A 27,661-nucleotide genomic window follows, 5' to 3' on the forward strand; every position below is an offset into this window, starting at 1 on the left:
TTGACTCTAACTACCATGTTAGAAGTTCAAGTCTACCTAGAGGTGCCTCAGAAGAAAAGTCTGATGATCTATTTCCCCCAAACCAACCACTGGGAATCCAGTGGAGCAAACCTGTGCTTTGACACACATGGATTCATACATGGAGTTGACTTGACAGCAACTGGTTTGGGGTTTGAACATCCGGAATGATGGGAGACGGACAGCACCTTATCTTCACTTAGAGGAACTTTTCTCTTCAGATTGGTTCTCTAGTGAGGAGGCAGGAATCCTGATCCTCTTTGGAATGAGAGGTGGCCTAAATAAGTAAGTCATGTTTTCCCTCCACAGCACATCCACCCTCATTTCCTCCTTCCAACACCCACATGATTAATTTCCCAGCAACACTGCCAGTATTGAACAAATGGTCCTCACCTCTCCAACATGAAAATGCACACTGTTGGAAACATTTATACTAAATAATAGTAATATTAAAAAGTTCCCATTTCTGCAAAATACTCTCTCATCATCGGTATATTCTAGTGAAATGGAAGTGTTGTAAGTTTGGACAATTAAAAAAAGGAAAATGGAAAACCTATCTTACCACCTTCAATCTGAAATTTACTTCATGGAAAGTGAGAATATTTTTGGCATGAGAGCTTTGAGCTTCTATAAACCTTGCTCCCGATGGATGTGGCATAATGATTTCGGAGGATTCTCGAAGCTTTGCTGAGCAAACACCCTTCCCTCATCTCTGCTCCTACTCACCCCTCAGATTTCAGGTTTCAACTTAAAAATCATCCCTTTATGGGTTTTTCAGACCCATTACTCAGTTGAGTACCCATCGATATATGTTCTTGTGGTTCTCTATACTCCCTCTATTAAAAATTAAATATAATCACATATTTTCATTCCTCCATGTTTGTCTTTCCTGTAGACTCCAACAAATGGTGTTGAGTTCCAGCAAAAATAGCAATCATAATAACCAGAGGGAAATCCATGTCTTGAAATGAGCAGCTTGTTATTCATCAGCTCCAGATTTGGATATCTTTAGACCCGAGGGAGCAGTGGGTTAAGCTTTGGGTTGCTAACAGCAAGGTTGTCAGTTCTAACCCACTAGCTGATCTGAGACAGAAACCTGAACCTGTCTACTCCTGTAAATATTCAGTCTGAGAAACCCTCTGGGGCGCTTCTATTCGGTCGTGTAAGGTCATCATGAGTCAGCATCAGCTTTATGGTTGTGGGTTTTAGGAATGAATACGTTTCATCAGCTCATTATTTGATCATAAATGTCACCATTTATCTTGATGGTAACACAAAACAGAGCTGGGTTGTGTTAACACACATCGTTCCCAATATTTGTGAATTTGCAATGACTACATAACTGTCTTCCAAATGTTAAATGGTAAAATTGGCACCAGCTACCCTCAGGTTGGTTCTGCCTCCTGGTGACCTTAGGGTGTCTTTGGCTCTCATCTTTTATGGAAGCAGACCAACAGACATGTTTTTTTTTTTTCCTGTGATGCTACTGGGGCTACTCCAACAGGCAACCATTGGGTGAGGAGTTGAGGGAAGACCATTAGAAACCTGGCAAGATATGACAAAATAACAATCTATAAATTATCAAGGGCTCATGAGGGAGTGGGGAGTGGGGAGGGAGGGGAAAAAAAGAGGACCTGATGCAAAGGGCTTAAGTGGAGAGCAAATGCTTTGAAAATGATTAGGGCAAAGAATGTATGGATGTGCTTTATACAGTTGATGTATGTATATGTATGGATTGTGATAAGAGTTGTATGAGCCCCTAATAAAATGTAAAAAAAAAAAAGAAACCTGGAAACCATCCCAGGAAAGATCAAATAAGAGATCATGACAATCACGTAGAATAGAGACATTTCCAAGTCTTATTTAACAACAAGAAATACGCTTTTGAGAAGATGGATAGTCAGTAACCAAAACAGGTCTCGTGGGGTTACAAGAACTAAGGTGGCCCTGACGATCAAAGCATTGGATGGAGGAATGGGCGTCTTGTTTGAGAGTTATAAGAGATGGTGGGCTTCAGGGTTTTCCCATTGTGCCTGTGGCGCTCTCAGACTCTGACAGCTGGATGTCAGTCAGCACTTGATCCCTGTGACTCTCATAGTCACCGCGCAATATTCCAATTACAATAGGATTCCACATGCCTCAGGGAGTCAGTAGGTCATGCGGTGTAAGTTTTTCCATTCACAGGGAAACTATATATTTAAAAATGTCAATCACATGCTATCATTTGGGTTTATAGAAGGTTGGTGAGGCTGGTCAATGAAGTCCTACTCTGAGTGAGGGCATTTTCCTCAGTGCACTAATACATTTGATAGATTGCTGAGTCTGAAAGGGCAAGGCCCTTTCCTTGGGTGCTGGGAAATTGATAAGTGCAACACAGATGCTGTTCATCAGGCCACTGCTCTGCACGGTGGCAGGCTTTTTACAAAAATCAGCTATATGTCCATTAACTTGAAAACTAGTACTGCCATCATGAATATAATTGCCAGGACTTTGAACTGATTCTCCCTGGTTTGGTCATGGCCAAGGAAGTGAAAACAGAACGCACTTGGATTTGTAAAATGTGGGCACCCTGGAACAGTAACCAGAATGGGAAAAGAATTATGCACTGGCAGGCTGAGAGAAACTTAATCTTCCTCTTAGAAAGCAAAGTGAACGTATCCATTGCACATCGAAGGATTTCTTGATTGGTAAAGTGGAAACAGCAGTGCCCTGCTCAAAGATGGCAGCTACTGAATGTTCCCCCTCCATCGTGCTGGCTACAACCCACTCTCCTGCAACAGCCTCTTGAAAGACTCGATTCTGGCTCTTTTGAGTTTCTCATTCCAGCACTTGAACTCATACATTTTCTGTTCCAACTATACTTCCACTTCATCTAAATTTCTAAAATCAGAGCTCATTCTGATTTTACTATGTTGGCTATGATTGAACTAATTTAAACTGATTTGAAACCCTGATAATTACAATGGTCTATATAGCAAAGCACGCCTTTTGTATAGCAAGTATTGCCTGCTCTTAATTCCACAATTCAAATATGTATCTTTAAATTAAAATTCTCCTAGTGTCTGCCCACCTAGTTCAATTTAGAGACCCTGGAAAAGATGGTGTACCTTTCATCATTTAGGGACAAGTGATTAAATTTTAATGGGTCCCTATGTCTCCATTTGTAAAATGAGTATAATAAGATCCAACTTTCAATATCATTGATAAGAATAAATGAATTCCTACCATGTAATAAGTAACTCCTATCATTTCCCATTATATATACACATATATATCTTTTGAAATGTGCTCTTTAGGTGTACTTCTAGGACCAGAAGGAAGTCCTAGTTCTAGGAAGGCATATTTCAACATTTCATTTGTTAGCCATTTAATATGAATAAAAGAAGAGAACCACAATATCTTATTATTTTTGCTGAGCTGCCTGTAATATGTGGCATCCCTATAAGTAACACCAACAACAAACCATGTCCGTTGATACATTTGAGTCCATTGGTGCAGCGATTGTATCACTCTTTTCATTTCTAATCATTTTATTAGGGGCTCATACAACTCATCACAATCCATCCATCCATCCATTGTGTCAAACACATTTGTACATTCATTGCCCTCATCATTCTCAAAACATTTGATATCCACTCAAGCCCCTGGCATCAGGTCCTCATTCCCCCCCCCTCCCACTCCCCCTTCCCTCATGAACCCTTGATAATTTACAAATTATTATTTTGTCATATCTTGCACTGTCCTACATTTCCCTTCACCCACTTTTCTGTTGTCCGTCCCCCAGAGAGGAGGTTATATGTAGATCCTTGTAATCGGTTCCCCCTTTCCAACTCACCCTTCCTCTACCCTCCCAGTATCGCCACTCACACCACTGGTTCTGAAGGGATGATCCGCCCTGGATTCCCTGTTTTTCCAGTTCCTATCTGTACCAGTGTATGTCCTCTGGTCTAGCCAGATTTGTAAGGTAGAATTGGGATCATAATGGGAGTGGGGAGAGCATTTAGGAACTAGAGGAAAGTTGTATGTTTCATTATTGCTACAGTACATCCTGACTGGCTTGGCTCCTCCCTGAAACCCTTCTGTCAGGGGATGTCCAGTGGCCGACAAATGGGCTTTGGGTCTCCACTCTGCACTCCTCCATTCATTCACAATGATAGGATTTTTTGTTCTGATGATGCCTGATACCTGATCCCTTCGACACCTTGTGATCACACAGGCTGGTGTGCTTCTTCCATGTGGGCTTTGGTGCTTCTGAGCAAGATGGCCACTTGTTTACCTTCAAGCCTTTAAGATCCCAGATGCTATATCTTTTGATAGCCTGGCACCATCAGCTTTCTTCACCACATTTGCTTATTCATCTGCTTTGTCTTTAGCAATTGTGTCAGGAAAGGTGAGCAACATAGAATGCCAGTTAAATAGAACAAAGTATTCTTGCATTGAGGGAGTACTTGAGTGGAGGCCCAATGTCCTTCTGCTATCTTAATACTAAACCTATAAGTATATGGAAATAGATCTATTTCCCCATCCTCATATATAAAAATATTTATATATGTACATGCCTTTTTGTAGACCTCTATAAATGCCCTTTGCCTCCTAGCTCTTTCCTCTATTTCCTTTGACTTTCCTCTTGTCCCACTATCATACTCAGTCTTCATTTGGTTTTCAGTAATTCTTCTTGGTTACATTACCCTTGGTGATGCCCTACCAGGCCTCCTATACCCTCCTCACCACTGATTTGGGTCACTTGTTCCCTTGTCCCTGGGTTTGTTAACACCACTACCTTCCCCTCCCAACCTCCCATGTCCCCTTTGAACTGTTTTTTTTTCCCTTTGTTTTCTCCTAAAGATTGTTCATCCAGCCTATCTTATTTAGACAGGCCTGCAGAGATAATAGCATGCACAAAACAAGACAGAGCAAAACCAAGCAGCAATATACAACACAACAACAACAACAAATCAATGACAAAAAACAAAGCAAAACACAAGAAAAAAAAGCTTGTAGTTAGTTCAAGGACTGTTGGTTGGCCTTTAGGAGTGTTTTCCAGGCCATTCTGTTGGGGCACCAAGCTCTGCCCCCAAAGTCCACCTTCGGCATTCTCTGGGGACCTCGCTGCTCCATTCCCTTGCTGTTCTGTTGCACGCCCACAGTGTTTTGCCTTGGTGTGGCGGGATCAGATCGGGTGCAATTCCCACACTGTGTCTCTGGTGTTGTCCCCTGTAGGGCTATGGATCAGTGAGGGATGCTGTGTCTCATAGTGGGGCTGGCCATGTGGTTGTATCACTTTTTTTCATTGAGGATTTCTCTCAATGAGAATTTCTTTCATTGAGAATTTGATAAAGCTAACCCTCTGCTTTACTAACTGTCCTTTCCTAGTGACTATACGTTCTTGATGGCGAGTCCACAGTATGTGAACCAAGGTCTTATTATGTTTGCTTCATGGGAACATTTTGTTTCTATTTCTTCCAAGATGTATTTGTTTATTCCCCAGGGAGACCTTGGTATGTTATAGTCCTCGCTGCCTCCCAGTTTGAATGCATCAATCCTCCTGTCTTCCCCTTTCTCCAGTGTTGACACATGTATGCAGTGATTGAGAGTACCAAGCCTAGGTCATCAAACACATCCAAATACATCACAAACCTTCGCTTTTTTAAAAGACTTCAAGCAAGTTTTTTGCAGCATATTTGCCAAACACAATATATCATTTGATTTCTTATCTACAACCTCCACAGACACCGATTATTGAACCAGGTAGAATTGAATCATTAAGAACTTAAAATTATCCTCCAATCTTTTACTTGTTTTTGTTCCAAGTGCTGTCAGGTCAGTTTTCAACTCATAGTGACCACATGTAACAAAGTACCATTCACCCCTATGGTTTTCTACCCCGTAATACTGAAAGGAACTGGTCTTTAGGTCTTTCTGCTACAGAGTCACTGAGTGAGTTCAAACTGCCAACTGTTTAGTTATTAATTGAATGTTTTCTATGTGCCCCCAGGGCTTTAAAAAGTCCCGAGAGTCTCAGAACCCTTAACGGCCTTCTGAAAATGCCTGCTAACTTCATGTTTGCTTGTTTGTTTCCCCCCTACCTCTGTAAACTCTGTGACCCAGATTCTCTGCATTTAGTATTGAAGTTTTCTAACATCATTAAAACAAACCTCTTCACTCTTTTCTTTATAATTGGATGGGGTGGGGGGGTGGGTTACAGATAATATTTACTAAGGAACTTTCCAAAGGGGTTCCTCTGAAAATGTGAAGGGGAGACTGTAGGGGACTGGCTTGCATTTCTCTTGTGTAAGAGCTGGTCCTCAGGAAGGGATCAGAGGCTCACTCAGTTCAACACCATTAGTGCTTACCCTTGACTGGCTTATCAAGATAGGGAACATGATTAAAGATAATGGGAGTATACATTTTCGGTATCTTTTAAAGGTTTACTGTTATTGAATAGCTATTTATATACTAAATGTAAATGTTATGTGTTAGATATTTATATACTAAAGATAGTTTTGGCTTTTCCTTTCTTTGCCAGCATGCATTGAGTATTTATAAAGAGTCATCATTCACTAGAGACCCAAGGAAAATACCAATGAATCCCTTGAACCAGCAACTCTATGAATCATATCCTCTGACTACCACTCAACTCACAAACCAGAAAGATAGAAAATTAAAAAAATCATAAAAATAAAATTTGTTATTAAAAATAATTAGAAATATGTGGAGATGCTGCAAGCTACTTTAATATGGTCAAAGTTGAGCTCAGAGAAAAAGTCACCCCCTTGGATGATTTTATATTAATAGAGAATCAAAATAAATGAGCGAAGAACATAATTTGAAGAAATTCAGAAAAGGAAAATGCAGACAAAGAACTATATTGCCCTGCTCAGAGAAGGATGGCATCAGACTCCACATCCTTCAATAGGAGCACCGTGTGAATGAGGCCAGCGAAGAAATCAAATGTATCTTTCCTTTCTCTTGGAAATAAATTTTGAGCTTTTCTAGGGTCTGTTTTCAGGAATTTAGTTAAGTCCTAATGCTGTTTAGATATGGTGGTAAGTAAAACAAAGTTACCCTTTTCAGTCTTAAAAGGGACTCAATAAAAATTGCTATTGGGTTCTTAAAATTTCAAGGTACAGTTAAAATTTTGACTACTCAAAAGGAAGATTGAGGACCACTTGAAACTTCTTGAAGACGGCTTAAGTAAAAACAAGTTCTGAGACCCCAAACACCAGGTGTAAAAAACACACAACAGAATGACAGCTAAGCAAGATCTCAAAGACAAGATGCCATTAAACTCCTTTCAATTTTCTGTACAAGTTATTTTCAGAAGTTTTTGTTCTGTGGTAAATCTGTGGGGCACACCTGCTCACTCCTTTTCCTGGGGATATTATTTTGGGTAATGCTAAATTTTTCCTTTATTCGCAGATTTATAGCACCCCCCTCCCTGCAGGTCAGTGTTTTGCTACAGCTATGGTAGCATCAACCTGAGCTTTCTTCTGACGCCCCCCCCCCCCACACACACACACATACACCTTTCAGCCCACAGGCTTGCAGTTTCTCCTATCCTCCAGCAGACTCGGATTCAAGAGTAGACTGTCTTTCGACCATAACTTTTATAATGACGGTGTGCTTTTTATCTTTTTCAATCCTTCTTCAGCATCTTAGTGAGTTATAAGAAAATATTCCATTGGGGCTGCGTGGTGGACTCTGCATTCTATGAGAATTCTCTACCATAGAATTTTCCCAACTATGCTCCTCGCTGTATCGTTTGGTTGCTCTTGGTAGAAGGTGAGCCATGGTGTGCAATTGGAACGGCTTCATAATATCGTCAAGGCTGTGACCGTTCTTGTGTAGATCGCCAGACCAGTCTTTAGAAGATGCTCTTCATTGGTTCACATGGACAACCTTTTGGCTAGTAGAAAAGTCTATAACTGTTTGTTAAAAGTCTTTAACCGTCTAGGGATGGTAATGGGCACGCCACATAGCCGAGTCCTTGCCTTGGAGATCACATGAGCGTTAGCAAACCAGAGACTCTGGCAAGTCCTTGGTGAAGAAGCCGGTTTCGTGTATACCGCTTCAGTTATTCTGTTCAGTTCCACTAGATTATGCGACTCTGTGCTTCCATGTGAGCACAGGCACTCTGCCTGGGCCTGGCTCGTCACTGAGATTGTTCACATGTCTCCTTCCTGCTTCTCTTCTCTTTGGAGGAATCAGGGAAAAGCTCAGCTTTTGGATTCAGTTGTAGGGTTCACCTTTCAGCTGTACCTGCCACCAAGTCATTTATACATGTTGCGATCTTCGCACTGATTTTATTTTTCCTCCTTTAGTGCCAAAGAAGAATACGTCTGGTAAATTCCTACCTTATGCCACCCCACTCAACCCCCTAAAAGTAGCCCCATTTGCCATAGAGTTGAGCCCGACTCATCGGACCTTATAAAATAGGGAAGAATAGCTCCATTGGATTTCTGAGACTATAAATCTTTTCAGGAGCAGGCAGCCTCATCTCTATCTGGTGGAATGGCTGGTGGGTTTGAACTTCTGACCTTGTGGTTAGCAGCCAGTACCTAACTCCCAGCGCCAGCAGGGCTTCCATTATCCCAGCTGTTGTTTTACATATGCAACCAGATGTTGGCGGGAGGCAGGAAGAGGAGGGAGAACATGGAGAGAGGGAAGGGGGAGGGAGAGAGAGAGAGAAAGAATTTGGTGTGGAGTTGGGGAGTATTAAGTTACTTAATGCTGCTGTAGCAGAAAACCTGCAAGCAGATGCTTTTAACAAACAGAAATGCGTTTTCGCACAGTTTCTGAGGCTAAAAGTGAATTTTGGGTGTCAGTTCTAGGGGAAGACTTTCTATCTCTGTTGGTTTACAAGTTAGGAGGAAGGTCTTTTTTGTATCTGGATACCTCCGGGCATCAGGACATCAATCCTCCCTTGGGTCTAGGAGCCTTTCAGTATAGCACCCCTTGATCTAAGGTTGTATTTGCCTCTCAATTCTTCTTTCTTGATGATAAGAGGTCTCTCCGATCTCTGTGCACTTCTTCCTCTATTTCTGAATGCAGGCCACGTCTCAGGAAAATTCCCTATACACCAGATAAGGGCTGTAACTTGATGAAGTGTGTTGTATTCCACCCTACTCACCTTACAATTCATTGGTTGATCCAGGGAAATTGCATTATGGAGAGTGATGATGTAATTACCTAGCTGCCACATTAAATCATTATGTAACTGGCAAACCACTGATGTTCTTGCTGTAGTCAAGTTGACATAGATTTGGAGTGGGTGGGGGCACCATTCCATCCATGGCAGGGAAGAAGAGTGGTCAGTACAATCAGCCCTGCCAGTAGCCAGTTGGACACCTTTGCATGGACTGTCTTGCACATGTTAGTGTTGTCTCAGATGTCTGCTAGTGATGAGAGGAGTAATGGGGGTGAAAGGAGTTCTCCTTCTTCTCTGAAGCACCAAGGAAGTCCAATCACTGCTTCATTTCCTCTCCCCCCCCAACTTTTTATTGTGAATTAGGATGTTGCCAGATCACGAGTCTTATACTCAACAATTCCTACACATTTTATTTCAACTCATCCATTGCCATTTCCTCCATGTTCCATCACCACGGATTCCATTTTCTCTTTGTGTTTCCCTTCCTCCTTTTCTCTAACCCTCTGAACATTGACATTGGGATAATTTTGATCTTAAATCATTGGTTATTGTACCATAGGATTGAGTTCTGTTCAAGACCGGAAGGGTGATTGAGACAGTTAAGGTTTGTTGTGCCAACCTGACTGATAATCACATGTGGGGTTAATTGAAGGGCGGAGAGGTAAATGGCTCCATGAGCCTTGCCTTTCTGGTTCTTGGGTCTCTTTCTCTGATGGTTGGACCAGGGTGCAGCTGCCTTAGACATTCCTTGCTTTAGCTGGCAAGGCTTACTTCCTGTGAGACATCCCTGAGGAGAAGCTGCATGGACCTATCCTGATGCAGCCCTGGGTGCTGGAGCAGCCATGTGGAGACCCCTGCCAGTGCTGAGATGCTTACATGCTCACTGATTCAGCTTTCCTTCTGCAGTTGGTGTCATAGTGTGCGTTTTGTGAGATGGAGGAGGACTTTGTGGATCGGTGTCAGACATATGGACTAATGTTGGACTTATGGGGCTCGGGCAGCACTGGCTTGGGATGCTTTCTTAATGTACACTTGCCCTTTATAGAAAACTGTGTCTTATACATATGAGTTTCTGTGTATTTGTTTCCCTAGTTTACGCAGATTAACACAGTGACCAAGGACCATCTCCCATGTCCTCTCTTTCTCATCCAGCATATAATCCTGGACTCTTTTGATTATCAATTTTGTTCCGCATTCTTCTTCCATTCTATCCAGGGCTTTCTAACATTATCCTTTTCAGAGTAGTTAGTAGTGGTTCATGAGCACCATCTAGTTTTTCTGGTCTCAGAGTTGTAGACATTGGTATGTGTGGTCCTTTGGACACATTGTTTCCATTGTCTTTCAGTTTTCACCACTCTTCTTTCCTCTGGATTGGAGAGACCAATGGTTCAGTGCTTCACTTTGAACTCATGATGATTGAGGATTCAAGTTGAGAGCCTTGGGAGTGAAAAGGAGGGGCCAGCTCACCTGTGCTTGCTTGTTCTAGTTAGATTTTCACCACGCCTAAACTGGGGACAGTGGCAAGAATTAGAAGGCACATTTTTGTCCCATTATATTTTGAGAGGACTATTTCCAGTTTCATCTTCTCTTCCCTCCACATTAACACTTGCCCTTTAACCTGTGACCTTTCATCTGAATTTGTGCCTTGAGGTCTTCATTTTCTCATTCGTCTTTCACTCCTAAAGTTTGTGTGTGTAGTGAAGAATCCTTGGGAAGATGTGGTATGAGGAGCAGCTTGCTTTTCTCCTATGTCTGGATGACTCCAGATTTTTAGGGACACTACATATCTTGTGCATGGGGTTCTACTAACCTGCCAATACCCAAGACTTCCAAAGCGTTGGGGCCTCAGTGTGTAGAAAGATATTTTTCTTCTTTCTAACATTGGCTCAAATTACAAAGCCCCTGTTCCACTTATCTATTGCTGTATAACAAATCACTCCATAACTTTATGAGTTAAGAGACATTTATCTAGTGCATAAATTTACAGCTTGGCAGGGCTCAGTGAGGACACCTCACTGCTATTCCATAACATCGGTGACTTCATCTGCTTAAATTGTGGTCTCCACACTGTGTCCCTCCAGAACTCTAGCCTCAGGGTACATGGACGTCTTACATGGTGGTTCCAGGATCTAAGGATTAGTGTTCCAATGGATGAAGGAAGAGCTATATGTACTTTTAAAATTTTCCGTGAGTTGTCATGTAGCATAACTTCCACTGGGTTTTATTGGCCAAATGGCATCAATGTGGTAATGACTACATAAGGACAAGAACATTTCAAGGCACTAGTCATTGGTTACCAATTTAGAGGCTGACTACCATAGCCCCTTCTACTTAACTTCAAAAGTCAAACTCACTTAAGAAAGAAAACAACCAACCAACCAACCAACCAACCAACCAACCAAACAAACAAACAAACAAACAAACAAACAAATGAAGTCTGGTGAAGAAATCAGATGGTGCCCAAATATCAGAAAGAATAGCATCTGGGGTCTTAAAGACTTATCTTAAGCAAACAGGCATCTAAGTGAGATATCAGCTATGTTCACAGGGGTAAAGCATACCAGCCTGTGTGATCAAATGATTGTAAATAATAAAATCCAAGACTGGAGAAGGGAATGGTATCAGGGTTTAAATTCGGAGCATCCATTTGTGGACTGCTACGGAGGACAGTGAAAGCCATTTCAGGGTCACATGAAAAACCATTCATGTTCAGGGTCCTCACATGGATCACATCTCTGGGGAATCCCCTCCGACCATTGACTACGGGTGCGAATAGCTTTGTTACCAGACAGTGCGTTCGAAAGTGGAATGATGTAGATGTAATTAGGTTAAAATTCGACACTTTCTCATTTGTTTTTGATTCATTTAAAATTTGTTCTAATTTTTAATATTTTCTGTTTTCCTTTTCATTGAAAAATGTCTGTTTTATTTTGTTATTGTTGTTGAGTGTTTGTGTTTTGCTTTGCGTGTCTTTCCTAACATGAAGTACAGGAGAGGTAAATCTAGGGATGGTAACTGGAGTAATAGCTTCTCAGGGTTGCGGCGGGGGTGGTGGTGGGGAAATGGGGGCTAATAGTAATGAGTACAAGGAGAAGAAAATGTTTAAAATTTATTGTGGGCATGATTGCAAAACTATTTTAAATGTGATTAAACCACTGAATTTTAAAAAATGCAATGGACATAGGGCAGTGTCCTTGACCACATATAGAATATATTATTTTTTCTTTAAACCACCCAGTAGGTGTAGACTATTATTATTTTTAAAGTACAGACGAGAAAAATGAGATTCATTGGAGCCAAATGATCTCTTAGCACCATCGAGATGGCAAGTGGTAGACTTTGAATTCAAACCCAGGCCCACTGTTATCATCACCGCGGTGTGTGGTTTTGGATATATAAAATTATTCAGTGCAAGAGCACATTTTTAAAAGAAATATAATAATGGAAAAGATGGGATGATCACTTAATGAAATTCTTTTTCAGCAACGAATGAAGAAAAATCACATAAAAGTCTGTTTACTTTTTGTACAATTTTTCTTTGACATCATCTGCTCATAGAAATTCAAGACCTTTTTAATGCATACATGTTTCATGCCAATTCTTGCTCTTGATCTAGAAAGATAATTCAGACACCGGCCTTTTCCTAAGCAAGCTCCTGCTTTAGTGGAAAAGATGTGATAGGCAAGTTTAATATAATTAGAAATCACTCTGCTGGAGTTAAACTTCAGGAGAGTTTAGAGGGTGGGAAGCTTGGGAACTGGAAACAATGAAATCCATTGACTTCAGCCTGGCGGGTATCAGTGGGACCCAGTCTTTCAAATATGTGAGTTCCTGGGTCAGGAAGTGCTTTGAAACCACTCTTCTGGTGAAGACTGGTTGAAGCACTTTTCTAGATCTCCTTAAAAAAAAATTCATAGCATTCCCTGTTACTACAGCAACTTCTACTTGTTCCTTACAAGCTGCCCATCTTGGACAGAGCACACGGGTACTTCCTTCTCTGCCATTTGCTCACAGCACATCTATTGGGGTAATTTGCCACCAAGTCGATTTTGCTCACGGTGGCTCCGTGTTGCTGGACCCCAGGTCTTCTGCATGGATGTTGGGATGCTCTGGTCTCTTGTTTCGACCTCTGTGCATTTTCAGCGACTTTCAACCTATGGAAGTTAACTTCTAGCATGACGCAGAACGATATCCTATGACTGTGATCCAGAAGGTTTTCATTGGCTGAGTTTTAGGAGGCGATCATGCGTGAGGCCCTTCTTTCAAATCGGTTGTCACCTGAAGCTGGCCAACCATGGGAGAAGCTGCTGGTGTTTGAAGGCTGGCAGTAAGCTTCCAGCCTCAGAGCAGTTCACAAGCACTGTAGGATAACAAACCAGCAGACGAGTGGCAAGCGTAGAGAGTGCCAACAGGGAAACTGAAAAAAACTGCCCAAGCAGTTCATGGAAGGCCGAAAGGAGACCGCAGCTTTGCCAGGGAAACGGAGCTCGCTATGACTTACCGTTTTCATCCACACACACTCGCCGAGGCTCGTTCTTTTAACACTGCAAATGAATGGCTTTGCCTCCAGTGACCCTGGAACTTCACTCAAGGGGCGGTGTGGGGGTGGATACCCCTCAGAGATGTGTCCATCTTCTGAGGAGGAAAGATTCCCTGGGTCCCTCCTCAGAGTGGCCAGCACCATGGGGCAGATCTTGTGGACTTGGCCTACGCTGTTTTCTTAAGGGAGCATTGCACATCATGAAATGCACTAGGAGATGAGTTTCCAGCTGCAGCCAGTGGAGGCTGTCTTATAGCTTAGAGTCCATTAAGGGAACCTCTGAAGGTACTCAATTCCCAGTTTTGGGGAATAGAACATGTAAGGTTTGGGGGAAGTTGTTTTCTCTGCTGTAAGCTACCTAATATTTTTATTCCATCCATTAATTCTTACATATGTACTTACAGATATCTGTGGATATTTCCTTACACACATATCTGCAAAAATGTATATATAAGTAAATATATTTTAATAAATCTATAAATAAATAGATAAACAAATACATATTTTCATATGTTATATATGTAAGCACGCATGTATATGTATATGGTATGAGTACATAAGAGTTCATTTTTACCCAGACGAATCATAATTCATGAATTGTTCACAATTTGATGTTGGCTTTGTTATTGTTATTATTTAGGAGGAACTTATTTCATTAAATGGCTTAAGAATTCTGTTAAAGAGGTTATAAATTAGGCTGTGACCTGCAAGGTCGGAAGTTTGAAATTACCAATCCCTCTTCAAGGGAAATATGAGTCTTTTTACTTCAGTAGAGTTACAGTCTCAAAACTCACAGGGGCAGTTCTACCCTGTCCTGTAGGCGCGCTACGAGTCGCCATTGAGTCGATGGCAGTGAGTTTGGTTTGGGGGGTCCATATATGCATCTGTGTTTATTCTTTCCGGTCATCACTTTAGTATTTCATAGCATAGATTTTATAGAACACTATTTCTTATTTAAAAGTCTTTATTCCCCCATTTCTTTCCCATTATTTTGAGTCAATCTGTTCTATACATCAATGTTTATCATTATTCCATTATATTACAACATCTTAAAGACAAAGACCCAAAACAGGCATACCTCATTTTATTGCACTTCATGGATCATTCGGAGATCATTCATTTTTTACAAATTGAAGGTTTGTGACTCCCTTACATCAGGGAAGTCTGTCGACACCATTTTCCCAACAGTATGTACCCACTTTATGTCTCTGTGTCACATTTTCTCATAATATTTCAAAATTTTTAATTTGGGCTATTGCTCACTTAGTAGGCCAAAGTATATAATCAACAAATGTACTGGGAAACCAAAAATTTCATGTGACTCACTGTATTGAAATATACTGTCTGAAATGAAACCGGAACTCTCTCTGAGGTATCCCTGTATTATTTATTTTCAAATCCAAGCATACTATATCTCCAACTCCTAATGCAATGAACGGCACCCAATGGTGCTCAATCAATATTTAACAAATACATTGAGCGGCTCCTTGCTTCTCCCTGGCTTCTATATGTACTTACATGTGTTTGTGTGTGTGTAAGCACATATATAAGATTTTACGCATGGGAAAAATATTGGGTGCCTTAAAACAGAGAAAAAACCTTCCTCAAAACCTTGCATGTTCTATCCCCCCAAATTATTTCCAGCCATCTCTATGATCGTATAAACATTCCCATTTTGGAGATCTGTGGTGATGGAGACTCAGGTGGTGAAAACCTGCCTCTTAGAAGGGTACAGTCTCAGAACTGAAAGGGCCTTTGTGGTCATGAGGTCAGCCCCTCTTACCTTTCTCCCCAGACGGGCCCTCAGATCTGTCAGCTGGCCCCAAGTCCTCATAGCCCAGCACCTGATAGATCCCTATCCTTCAGACTCCAGAACTTTGCAGCAGATTCCATTTTTCATGAAGTGCGCTGAGGGAGTAACAGACGCTCATGATCTTGATCTCTCCATCACATGGCTGGGAAAGTTGTCCTGTTTGTGTAGGCACCCAACTAGCTGACAGAGGGCGCTGAGGTGGTCCTGGCTAGTATGTTTGGAAGTTCCTAGAAAAGACTTTCTGTCACATGTCCCTTTGCAATTGTGTCCTTTTCCCTTGATCTCGCTTTTCTTCTATACAACCAGTTTTCAGAAATGTTGACTCACTTTGTGGCTTTCTTGTGGTGGTTCAGTGAAAGCTGTCTTAACCATTGCTGAGACCCTTGGTGGGGAGGGATGTATGGACGAAGAGAGCAGGGCACTAGCAGTACAATGGGCTTCTATCTTACTGTGGTTTAAGATCTAAAGAGCATATGCTGCAAAGATAATTTATATACAAAATTCTTTGAGAAATGTTGTATGACTTGGACCCTTGGAAGTTCAAAAGCCAATAGCTAATGCATTCTGTTGCTATGCCTCTCGGCTGTGGTTCTCACTTCCTTTGGAGGTTACTATCTCATTGGAAAGGATGGAGGGGATATAAGGACAAATTCAAATAGAAAATAATACTTGTATGTTTAATTCTTTCCATTGAAAATAAGAGAATATGCCTTCTCACAGTGTCCTTTCTGAATTCACTTTAGATAATGTGTAATGATAAACTTTGTATCTCTGGAAAAGTTGAGTAAACATAAGATGTAACTCAAGGTCATGGGAGCCATTTCTTTAAAACATAGCTCCAGGTAATCCTTCTCTGCCTCCTAGTTTCCTGGAAGGAGATCAGTACAATGCAAGGTATTCTACCATCAAGGCACTAGAAAAATAGCAATTTTACCTTGGGGACATGAATGCTATATAAAGGGTAAGATTCCCTCCCCACCCTCCACACCCCCGTGACTTCCCAATCCTTTTAGCAGATTGCTTGTGATAAACATTACATTTGAATTTAATACCTATTCGATAATGAAACTTTTCGTTGTCTTAGATTTTTGTGGAGAGGTTTCCTATGTTGACGGGAGGGTTTGTTTTTAATTATATTTCCCCAGTGGGGAGTAAATAAAGGATGAAGTTGGTTTGCTGCACATGTAGTATTGAATTTGTGCAAATTAAATGTATAACTGATATGATACCATATCCCGCCCAAGATAAGAGATCAGGACACATGTTCTGTCTTTGTTAAATGGAAATGTAGGGGGCTTGAACTCTGGCTTTCAAGGACAGAAAGGCAGTCAAATCACCCATCCCGAATCTCAGATCCATGTTGACTCTGCACACTCAGCTTTGCATTTCACACCAGAGTGGGAGACCATTCCGTTTGCTGGCTGAGAAATGAGAGTAAGGCATCCAAGCAACTGTGAAACCGGCAGCCACCCTGGCTCAGTTCCTCTCTTCAGGCTGAGCATTAACAAAAGAAGAGCACGGGGACTCATGATGCTTCGGTTAGGAAATGAATGCCGGCATACACCGAATGCATCCATTTCGGTCTTAAAAAAACAAACAAACCCAATCGCACTCATGACTATTGCTCTGTAACAAAACAAACCAAAGTGACGTTGATTCCAAGGTCATTGCAGATTTGAACTTGACCCCTAATAGTGACTAATAAGATGCAAGCTAGAATGCTAGCGAGAGGCTCAAGGAGGAAGGCATCACAGTATATTGTTTTCTTGTAAACATTAGCACAAGGACAGAGTAGTAGGGGTTCCCCTAATTGATGCGAAATAGGCCCTAGGTCCCTCTGCTGAAAGCATTAAAGATTTCCTTTTTCCACTTTCTATCTGCTCGGGTATACTACAGTGCCCTAAAGAAGAATGGGGTCCAATTTGGCTACATGTCATCTATGATGCTGCTGCTGGTCCTTCCTGATGGCTTGCAATGTGGGCAGAGCTCTGGCAGGGACTCCTACAGGGTGGCCGGAGGGGAAAATGCTGCCCCAGACACAGAGGTTTCGGAATGAAGATTGAGCTCGTCAGTGAGACTTCTACCACATTCTCTCCCTCGGCTCTCTTCCTTTTGGGAAGGGGCTCCATGGCCGGTGTGGGTTGACCCTGACGTAAAGAAAGGCGCTTGTACAATGTAGTCGATACAGGCTCTTTGCTCCCCTTTCCCCACTTGCCCCAGCCATGAGGAACGGGGTACACACACTTCCCTGTTTCCCACTCTGCCGCCTCGGGCAATAAGAGCCAGGCAGGACTGCTGTCAGCAATCATGGGGCAGACTGGGTCTTCCCACATGGAGCCAGGTCTACTCAGTCCTCTCCTGTAAGGCATCCCAACAGGACTTCCAGGAAAGAGAGGGCTTAAGCCATTCTGAACGGCACAGTCACAAAGTGGGTGGGTTCTGGGGAGCCTTGGAATTTTGGGGGCTTGAAAGCAGGCCTTCGGAATGCCCCGCATAGAGACGGCTTAGGGTCTGAAATGGAATGACAGTGATTGGCTGGCACTGGGGATGAAGGTTTAGAACCAATCACACTCGGTCGCAGGAATCTGAACCTCCAGTTGGGGCCACATTGTATACAGGGCACATTCTAGGGGCTTAAATGACTCCACGAGGCAGGGAGAGTGGTGGTGGGTTGTACCCCTGCTGCTGTTGCACTGCCAGTGTGGACCGTGACTCCAGTCAGCCTCCTCCCCACCCTGGAGGCGCAGTCTGAAGGACCCAGTGTTTCGTTGCTGTTACTCCACAGTCTCCGTCCCTCCAGGCTTGTCTCACTGTTTCCCGGGTGACCGGCTCAGTGCGACAACCCCTCGGGGCTGACACAGTGTGAGATGACGCAGACAGCATCGCCGGGAGGGCTTGTCCACTGCACAAGGAGAAGGGCTGGCCATCAGACGTTCTCTAGCACGTCGAGGGGGACGAGGCCTCTCTTCTTTCCACTGAGGACTCTGACGAAACCCTCGTGTTCTCCTTCAGAAGCCACACAGATCTGCATGCCGACGAAGAGAATGAAGGGGGGTAAGAAAGAGACTTTAGTGTCAACAAGAGTGAGCTTGAATTACTGCTGACTGATGTCACCAGAGCCCCGAGCAGGAGACCAGAGAGCAATTTCAGCGTGGTGGAGCGCACTGCTGTGAGACAGCGGCTCCATAAAGCATTAGGCAGATCTGGATTTGGAATGAGGCCCAGGCATTGAGTGGTTTCTCAGACTTAGCTTTATGAATGAGGGTTATAAACAAGACTAAGAGCACTTGTGTCCCCTGAAGGGTCACCGTGAAGGCAGAAGGAGAGAACGCTTACCAGAGAACCTAGCGTGTGGCATGGAGTGAGTGCTTAATACATTATTTTAAAGAACCAAAGGAGAGAGACCATTGCACAGGTTCCTACCATGGACTTGGGCTTTTATCTGAACCCCCTATAAGATCGGAACATCAGAGAGGACTGTTTCAGCTCTGGCTCCAAGTAATCGGAGGCGAACATCTCTCACACTCCGAAGGAAGATAACCAATGCTACACCTACATCACTTACCAGCAATCGCTGTGGCCAGGTCGATTCCAACTCCTAGCGACATTGTAGGACAGAGCAGAGGTGCTCTATGAGGTGTCTGAGGCTCTGAGTCTTTATGGAGGCAGACTGATTGTTCTCCTGCTAAAGAGTCGATGGGTTCAAGCCATTGACTTTGTTGGTTAGCAGCCCAATGCTTAACATACTGTGCCACCAGGGCACCTAAGGCTAACACCCCAAACTCTCCAAACTCACTGCCATCAAGTAGACTTTCACAGGAGGTGGCAAATACCCACGTGTGTCTTCTTGCCCCTCATGAGAGTATACATGGGTGGGTGGAACCTGGGTCAATGAACAACCTAAACCAAACCCACTGTCATTAAGTTCATTCCTAGTGACTCCATGTTGTGTTTCTCAGATTCTAATCTTTACAAGAGCAAACAACCTCATCTTTCTGCTGTGGAGCGGCTGCTGGGTTTGAACCATGATCCTGTGGTTAGTGGCTCAGTGTCTAACCTACGGCACCATCCTGGCTCCTTCAAGATAAATTCGAAACGGCTTTTGTGGAGAGAGCTTTTAGTTTAGTGTGAGCTTCTAGCACTCAGCCTATCTCATGGGAGGGAGATGACGCTCTAAGCTGAATTTCTTAGACACAGGGCCCGTGATTGGCAGGTGATTTATTGGCGATGCGGGACGCGAAGGAAGCAAAGTAGAGTAGGACACTGTCCAGCAAGGATTTGATCTCAGGTGGAGACTAGCCTTAGCCTGGTCTTATGGAAACTTCTGGAGTATTGTTTCTCTACCTTGAAGCAATGAATCTGGTCTTTTGTACACTTCAGCAATCAGTTATTGTGCTTGTTGGCTGATGTGGGGGAGAGGGTGCGTATAACCTCTCAGTTGCTCTTAGTAGCCCAGGTAATGCAGTGGTAACCACAAGGTCAGCAGTTCAAGCCCACTAATTGCTCCATGGGAGAAAGATGAGACTTGCTACTTCTGTAACGACTTTCAGTCTGGGAAACCCAAAGGTCTACCTTGGCTTATAGAATGGACTCAATGGCAGGAAATTTGAGAATCCACTGGAGAAGAGGGATAGCTATGGCTTGTTAGACGCTGACAATACACTGGAAGATGAGCACGGACACCAGGGTGGGCAGGACACCGAGAATGACCACCGCAGTGGCTCCTCTTTTTTAAACAATAGTTTTACTGAAGTATAATCCACATCATCCACTTCCACAGTTCATTTGTAATAAGAAGACTTGCACAAACATCACCACACTCAGTTCTAGTTCATTATTTGAGAAAGCTATGTGAAAAATTTGACTGTAAAGTATCTCAGGCAGTAAGTGGAGCAACTTTTGAAGAGGAATGGTGCAAATGGTTAACTGTGCCAAACTGCTACCTGAAAGGTTGGAGGTTCGAGTCTACCAGGAGGTAGTTAAAAAGAATGGCCTGGTAACCTACTGCCCCCCCCCAAAAAAAAATCAGCCATGGAAAACCCTGTGGAATTTATTTATATACGAACACACAGGTATTTTTTACATGAAAGTGTCTGAAAGTGTCTGACATTATTTTACATGCCTGCCTCTGCTCTGGTTCCTGAAATTATAACTTTTCCATTCCCTTGCCTTTACTCTCTGTCATTCTTAATGAAAAAAAAAACCAAAACCAAAAAAACCCACAACCCAACCAGTTGTCATTGACTCATGGAAACCCCACGTGTCTTAGAGCAGAACTGTTTTCTTTAGGTTTTGAGAAGTGGTTTCCACGTCTTTGTTCGGAAGTGGACTTGAACCAGTACCATTTCAGTTCACAGTAAGGAAGACAATTGCTTTATACCCCCGGGACTCCACAACTGTGGAAATGGATTGAATTTTCCAAACTTGATGTCTGATGACTGACCCACTCCTAGCACCTCTGCTGCTTCTTCAATCTCACCCCCAATTTTGCTACATGTTGCTAACTTTCTTCAGTCCCAATTTGTTTCTAGTGGACCAAAGTTCTCCTGTCTAGACACTCCCTAAAGTGCCCTAAACTCCTTAAATTCAAATATGCCACCACTGAGAATGGGCGAGCAGTCATCTTGCTTATGACTCCTGGTCTAGCACTCATGGCCCCAGCTTTTCCCTCAAAATATCGGAGATGACAAGGACAAAGACAACACTGAATGCAAAGACTGACAGACCTCCCAGAAGCTAATCAGAATTTCCATAAGACCTGCTGAGCTGCATTTGATTGATGACGGAAGTAATCTGCGCTGCTAGAAAAAGGGTAAGTCTACCAGCCAGAAAGATGGCTGACCCTTCCTCTATGTTCTGTCTTAACTTCAGCATCCACACTGAGCTGACAATTGGTCGGCAATTTCTCTATTGCCAAAGCCAGACTTTCTCAGGTTGTCAAAATGTACCTTTCCTATCCTACAGCCAATCAATACCTTTCTTCTTTGTGGAGTGGTTGCAGTCCTTTAAGAAGATGACATGGCAAGAAGGAGGGGAAGAGTTGAGATGGTGCATGTGTCTCCTGGGAGGCAAGTTTCTGGGAAATAAAATATAGGTGGAAATGGAAACAGAAGGAACATGAGATCTTGCATATGGGATGGAGTAGTTTTTTAGAATGTGGAGAAAAAGGGCAGTGGTGATTTTTATAAATTTACTGTATTAGATTCCGAGGTTACTCACAAAATGAAATGAGTTAAAACAACAGTTTTATTCCTTCAGAATTGTGGATGATAGAAGTCTAAAATCAGTTGGCCAACAGTGCCACGCTCCTTTTGAAGACTGTAGGGAAGAAGCCAACAATCCTTGGCGTTTCTTGGCATATAGCTGGCCGTTCAATTCCTGTCTCCATCTTCACAGCCATCTCTCATCTCTGTTCTATTCTCCCTCTCCTTCTAAGGACACCACTCATTGGCATCAGGGCACACTCTAACCCAGTAAGTTCTTATCTTGATTATATCTGCCAAGGGCCTATTTCCAAACAAATTCCCATTCACAAGTATCAGAAGTTAGGGCTTCAGCATATCTTTTTAGAGGACACAACTCAACCCACAGCACCCATGGATACCATAAACTAGTTTAAAAGCCATGTGTAGTCATCACCCAGTCTTCCAACTGAGTACATCTGAAACACTGAGTAGACTCTCAGCTGAGACTAATTCACTCCACCTTTCCCTTGGGGAGCCTCAAATCTCCTCATGGATCACTTGTAGCAGATACTGCTGGCTGATCCCCACAGCCATTTTCACTCTTTCCCAGGTGGCAGGGTTGTTGAACATCTCTCTCCTACGTGACTCAGGTCATTCCAAACGGGTGAAGTCTTTTATGGCGGGTCCATTTTCCTTGCCAGTGGTTCTCTTAGTGGTTTTTATGGGACCTGGTCTCATCCCATAAAACAGGATGGGTTATCTATTAAATGAGTATTGAGAGAGGATCCACACACCCCTACACCTCTTAAAATAGATGTACTCGAAGTGATTCCTGGAATGGCTGGAGCCATCTGCACAATCACAGAAACAGTTATTAAACAAAAAATATAGACATGTGAAGCTAGGGTTTCTTGTCACATGCACCCTCTAGGTCTATGCGACTCGGCAGTGGCATTTGTGTCTCTCTAATCCTAAGAGACTCACACTCTTCTCTTTATACCGCGTCAAATGGTAGTTTGCCCATCATTGAGGAACACAAGTCATGTTCCTCTTAAATGTCCTTGAGTTCACAGAACTCTAAGGAATCTGAAGGCACAAGATCAGCCCCGTAGGGCAGATGGGGTGAGTTTTCCCGGTGAACGTCTCCTCGGACAGCTCCGGCTACTCTCACAAAATCAACAGGTTCATTGTCATGATGGAAAGAAAACCTTCCCGCCTGCAGCTTTCCTGACCCTTTTCTGATCAAGGAGTTTCAGTTTTTCTTAAAATGCTTTCTCATTAGTCCTCATGATCGTTCAGTATCCTTTGAGAAAATCTATGAAGACTGTGAGATACCAGAAGACAGTTACCATCACCTTTGGAGAGAACATTATCTGTCTCGAATTGAATTGGTTCAGCAGATCCCCTGGAGAGCCACCGCTTGGATTGGACCTCTTTTGTGAAGGCAGCCCAATGAGATGAACACACATGGAGTTCTGAGAGAATTGTCTGCAGCCATCTACCGAAGGCAAATATTTGTTTACCACTCCCTTTTTGTTTGAAATTATCTGTGTAAGCGCGAACCAGAATCCCAACAGCACCTCATTTTGACTTGTCCTTGTATTTCAAGGATATTCAAGAAGAGTGGAGGGAATCTGGATACTTCACCACAATCACACCACTAAATCGCTAACCAGAAAACTGTCCTGGGTCCAGAATTCTTCTTATGTGAGCTAAAATATTCCCTTTGAGGCTGAGCCCCTGTGAGTTTTCTTTCCTGTAACTTGAGCTGTGGATTAGTTGACTAGCGCTGCTTTAGCAGGGTTATGTGCTTTACCCCAGCTGGAAGGTTAGTGGCTGTTAGAAACCACCTTGAGGCACCTCGGCAGATAGGCCAGGCAATCTGCTCCCAAACCAGCAGTCTTGAAAACCCTAGGGGGCATTTATTTCGGTTCTGCACACATGTGGTAACCCTGAGTTAGAATTGACACTGCAGAAGTTAACAACAACAAAAGGGGCTTTAAACAACATAATTTGTTGTCTCCCGGTTGGGTGGGTCAGAAGCCCAGCGGGCTTGGCAGATTTTCTCTGCTCTGGGTTTCCAAGGTCAAAGTCAAGGTGCCAGTAGGATTGTCTCTCTTTCTGGAGGCTCCAGTGGAGAATCCATTTCCAGACTAACTCCGATTCTTGCTTTATGCAGTGCCTTGTGCTTGTTGTACTTAAGACACTGCTTCCTTCCTAGCTGTCCATCAGGGCCATTCTCAGTCCCTACCTGTTGCCGGAATCCCCTGTTTCATGCCTCCCTCCTGCCATCTTCAAAGTCCTTTCACACCTCATCTTTATCTTACTTGCCTTCTGCCTCAGCTCTGCTGGGCATGTTTCTGCCGCACCAATCTGATTCCAGCAGGAGAAACGGCTTTGTACTTAGGATTCACCAGGGTGTGGTCGCCCAGGTAATCTAGGATCATCTCCCCAATTCAGGGTCTGTTATCTGAATTGTATCTACAAAATCCTTCTCGAATGAAATCTATAGTACTTTCCTATGCCACTGTACCCAATGACTGTAAATGTAGTCACATAAAACAAACACTAATTTATTATGTTACATTTGTGGTAATCACAAGTCCTAAAATCTAGGTCTTGGCAGGGCTGCATTCCTTCAGGAGGTTCTGCAGAAGAGTTTGCTTCCTTATCTTTTTGAACCCAAAGAGGCCACCTGTGTTCCTGGGCTTGTGGCCCCTTCCATCCTCTTTAAGGCCAACAGTTTATCATCTTCAAATCTTCCTTCCTCTCTCTCATCGACTTCTCTCTGTCATCATGCAACCTTCTCTGGATCTGCCCCTCCTGTCTTCCTCTTAGAAGGACAGTGTGATTTGTGTATCCTACAAGGGTCTACACAGATAATCCAAAATGATCTTTCAACTCAAGATGCTCAATTTGACCCCTTCTGTAAAGTCCCCTTTGAATGAATTTATTCACAGATTCCAGGGATTAGGATTTGCAGGGACTGGGGGATGCTTTATTCTGTGCACCACACCATGTAATGTAATATAGTCACAGGTTGCCATAATAGGATATGGGCATCTTTGGGAAGTGATTATGCTGCTTTATAACAGAGGAAAGAATAAAGACTATTATTGAATAGATGACATAGCTTGGTACCATTCCAGGGGCAATTGGGCAATATACATCAAAGAGCAAAATCTTTTAGCTGTTTACTTAAAAATTCCACAGTATGTCCCAAAGAAATAATCAGAAGTATGGATAAAGACTTAGGTTTAAAGATGTTCATTGTTGTTCTCAGTCATAGTTTAATAAACCCTGAGTAATCAATGCTAAGGGAATAATTAATACAGTCTCATACATCTAGCTCAAGGCTGGTAAACTTTTCTGTTATGGGCCTAATTATAAATACTTTAGGCTTGCTGGCCAGAAAGGCTCTGTTGTAATAACTGAACTCTGTTCTTGTAATATAGTAATAGGCAGCATAGACAACTCATATACTAGTATAAACAAGTGTAGCTGAGTTATAGTAAAACTTGGTTTACAAGAACAAACATACTGGATCTGGTCCATTAGATATTTTCCTGATCCCCGATCTATATTCTGAAATGTTTTGCAACTCTTAAAAATCGTGATTAAACTAGGTGACCTACTTTTGGCATAAATACTTAATCAAACACAATTAAAAATTCATGAACAGATGATGAATTAGGTACTCAGGGCTTCCTAAAAATTAAATACTTTTGTTTACCCTAAAGAGTTTACCAAAAGAGCAAAAGGAGGGCCCACAGATGGAGGGAAAAAATTGTCAAAAATATACCTGGTCAAGGTCTTATCCTGAAAATATGTAGGAAATTTCAACAACTCAAAAAAAGAAAGAAAGAAAAAGACAAGCAATCTAATTAAATAAAAGAGAGTAGAAAATGTCATCTATTTCCCTTGGAGTAGCTAGTAGTTTCAACTACTGACCTTGAAGTTAGCAGTCCCACATTCAACCCACTATGCCACTGGGACTCCTGATCTCCATGCTGTATAGGAAGGCATGTATGAGTACACGCGCACACATGTATAAATGTGTCTGTAAGCATGTGCATATTTGCATTTGAATGTGCTGTGAAAATATTCATATACAAAGCACTCGGGGGCATCATTATGGAAACTTCCTACTACTGTAGCTCACTGCCATCGAGTTGAAACCGACTTATGCCAACCCCATTGCTCTGTAAATCTTTACATGATTCTGAGATATGTCCAAATACCCCGTGGGCTGTTTACTGGGTCTAAAATGCATAGGACCATTGTCTAGTGGGACAGTCCAGTCAGCAGAATAACACTGTTATTCCAATAGCAATGCTCTATGTACTACTTTGGTGAGTAGCCTCTGTAGTCTTGAAAGCATGTCAGTAGCCTTCTAAGATTGGTTTCTACTTGTCTGGAGTTAAAGAGAAGGAAGCAAATCAAAGACTCAGAGAAGAAACGAGTCTACAGGACAGAGCATGCCCATGATTCACGGCTTCTTCTAGTCTGAGACCAGAAGAGCTAGGTGGTACCTGGCTACTCCTACCAACCATTCTGACGAGAGATGCAATAGAAGGTCCCAGATAGAATGGGAGGAAAATGTACAACAAAATGCAAATTCCTAAAAAGGTCAGGCTTATTGATCAGATAGAGACTAGAGGAATCAAGTCACAGTCTAAGACTGCCTTTGAATTTGAAACTGAAGTCATTCTTGGAGGTCACCTTCAGCCAAATAACAGGTTGACGTATAAAATAAACATTATCACTTGTGAGTTATGTATTCCCTTTAACAAGCAACTATACAAGGGATTTCAAAAAGTTCACGGGAAAATTCCTTTATATTTTAATTCAAATTTTCTCCAAACTTGCTGAAGCCTCCTATATGAGACTGAATGCTCAGCATTTACCCCAAAGCAAAGCAAAGAGGCAAGGAGGGGAGTGGAACCCAGATAAATGGAGCTAGAACAATCAGAATGGAAATAATGAGAATACTGACACATTGTGAAAATTGTAACCATTCTTGAATAATTTGTATAAAAATTATTAAATGAAAACCCAATTTGCGGTTTAAACTATCACCTAAAACACAAGGAAATATTAAAAATAAAAAATTGTGCATCAATGAACAATTATTTCATGACTGACTTTAAAGGAAGTATGGAAAACTTAGAAAATAATGTACAAATGAAAATAAATCTGATAGAATTTCCATCAAAATGTTTAAGTTGATTACAGCTTATTAGTTAATAATCTGAGATCTGTATTTTCTTACCTATATTTTTCCCAAATATTTTCCGTAATAAGTGTCATTTAGGTTTATAACTTAAAAATAATGTATCTGTGCTCATTAGTTCCTGTATAACACAGAAATAAATGATTTTATAGGACAATAGAACGATGGAGGATTTTTTAAAACATGGTGTTTAAATAAGGGATTTAAAATATTATTAAAATGAAGAATACATTCTCATAAAACAAATGAGTAACTTAATTCTACTTGAAAAAAAACACTCTGTGACAATATAATAATTGTGAGACAAATTAACCCTAGGCAGAAATGTGATTTAATCGTACAGAGAGGCATTGCATTTATTTTCCGAATCAACTTTCTTCCATTTCCCTACTAAGTGATCATTTGTCTTAGTGCATTGTTAGAGTTATATATTTCATACTGGCTATTTTCTGGGCTTACCGGGTCGTTTGAGGTTTCATGGGTCATTTCAGACAAATCCCCCCATCTTGAGGCTTTGCTCCGATGGTGAGGGCAAAGGGGGAAATGACTTTTGCTCAGCACCTGTGGGGTGCCAGGCACATGTTCAATTCAAGCGTGTGTGGGGGAAACTTGATCGTCAGAGGTGACTTTGCCCAAATGACCTAGAATTTGGATCGCTTTCCTAGTAACACCGCCCTCCATGCTCTTTTCACAAGTTAGAAAGCAGGTGTCACTGAGTGTGCAC

The 27,661-nt window shown here is 42.3% G+C and overlaps 1 protein-coding gene across 2 annotated transcripts in view; it reads right to left on the reverse strand.

Moving 5' to 3' along the window:
- Positions 1 to 18,445: 18,445 nt before the first annotated feature.
- STAC (SH3 and cysteine rich domain) overlaps positions 18,446 to 27,661 on the reverse strand; it is a 188,827-nt gene continuing 179,611 nt past the window's right edge. For both annotated transcript variants that reach the window (XM_075548916.1, XM_075548915.1), the window contains one exon: positions 18,446 to 18,544. In XM_075548916.1, coding sequence (XP_075405031.1) covers positions 18,446 to 18,544 — 99 coding nt within the window. The remainder of the gene's footprint in view (positions 18,545 to 27,661) is intronic.

Source organism: Tenrec ecaudatus, chromosome 4 (assembly GCF_050624435.1).
Source record: "Tenrec ecaudatus isolate mTenEca1 chromosome 4, mTenEca1.hap1, whole genome shotgun sequence".
NCBI classification, from domain to species: Eukaryota; Metazoa; Chordata; class Mammalia; order Afrosoricida; family Tenrecidae; genus Tenrec; species Tenrec ecaudatus.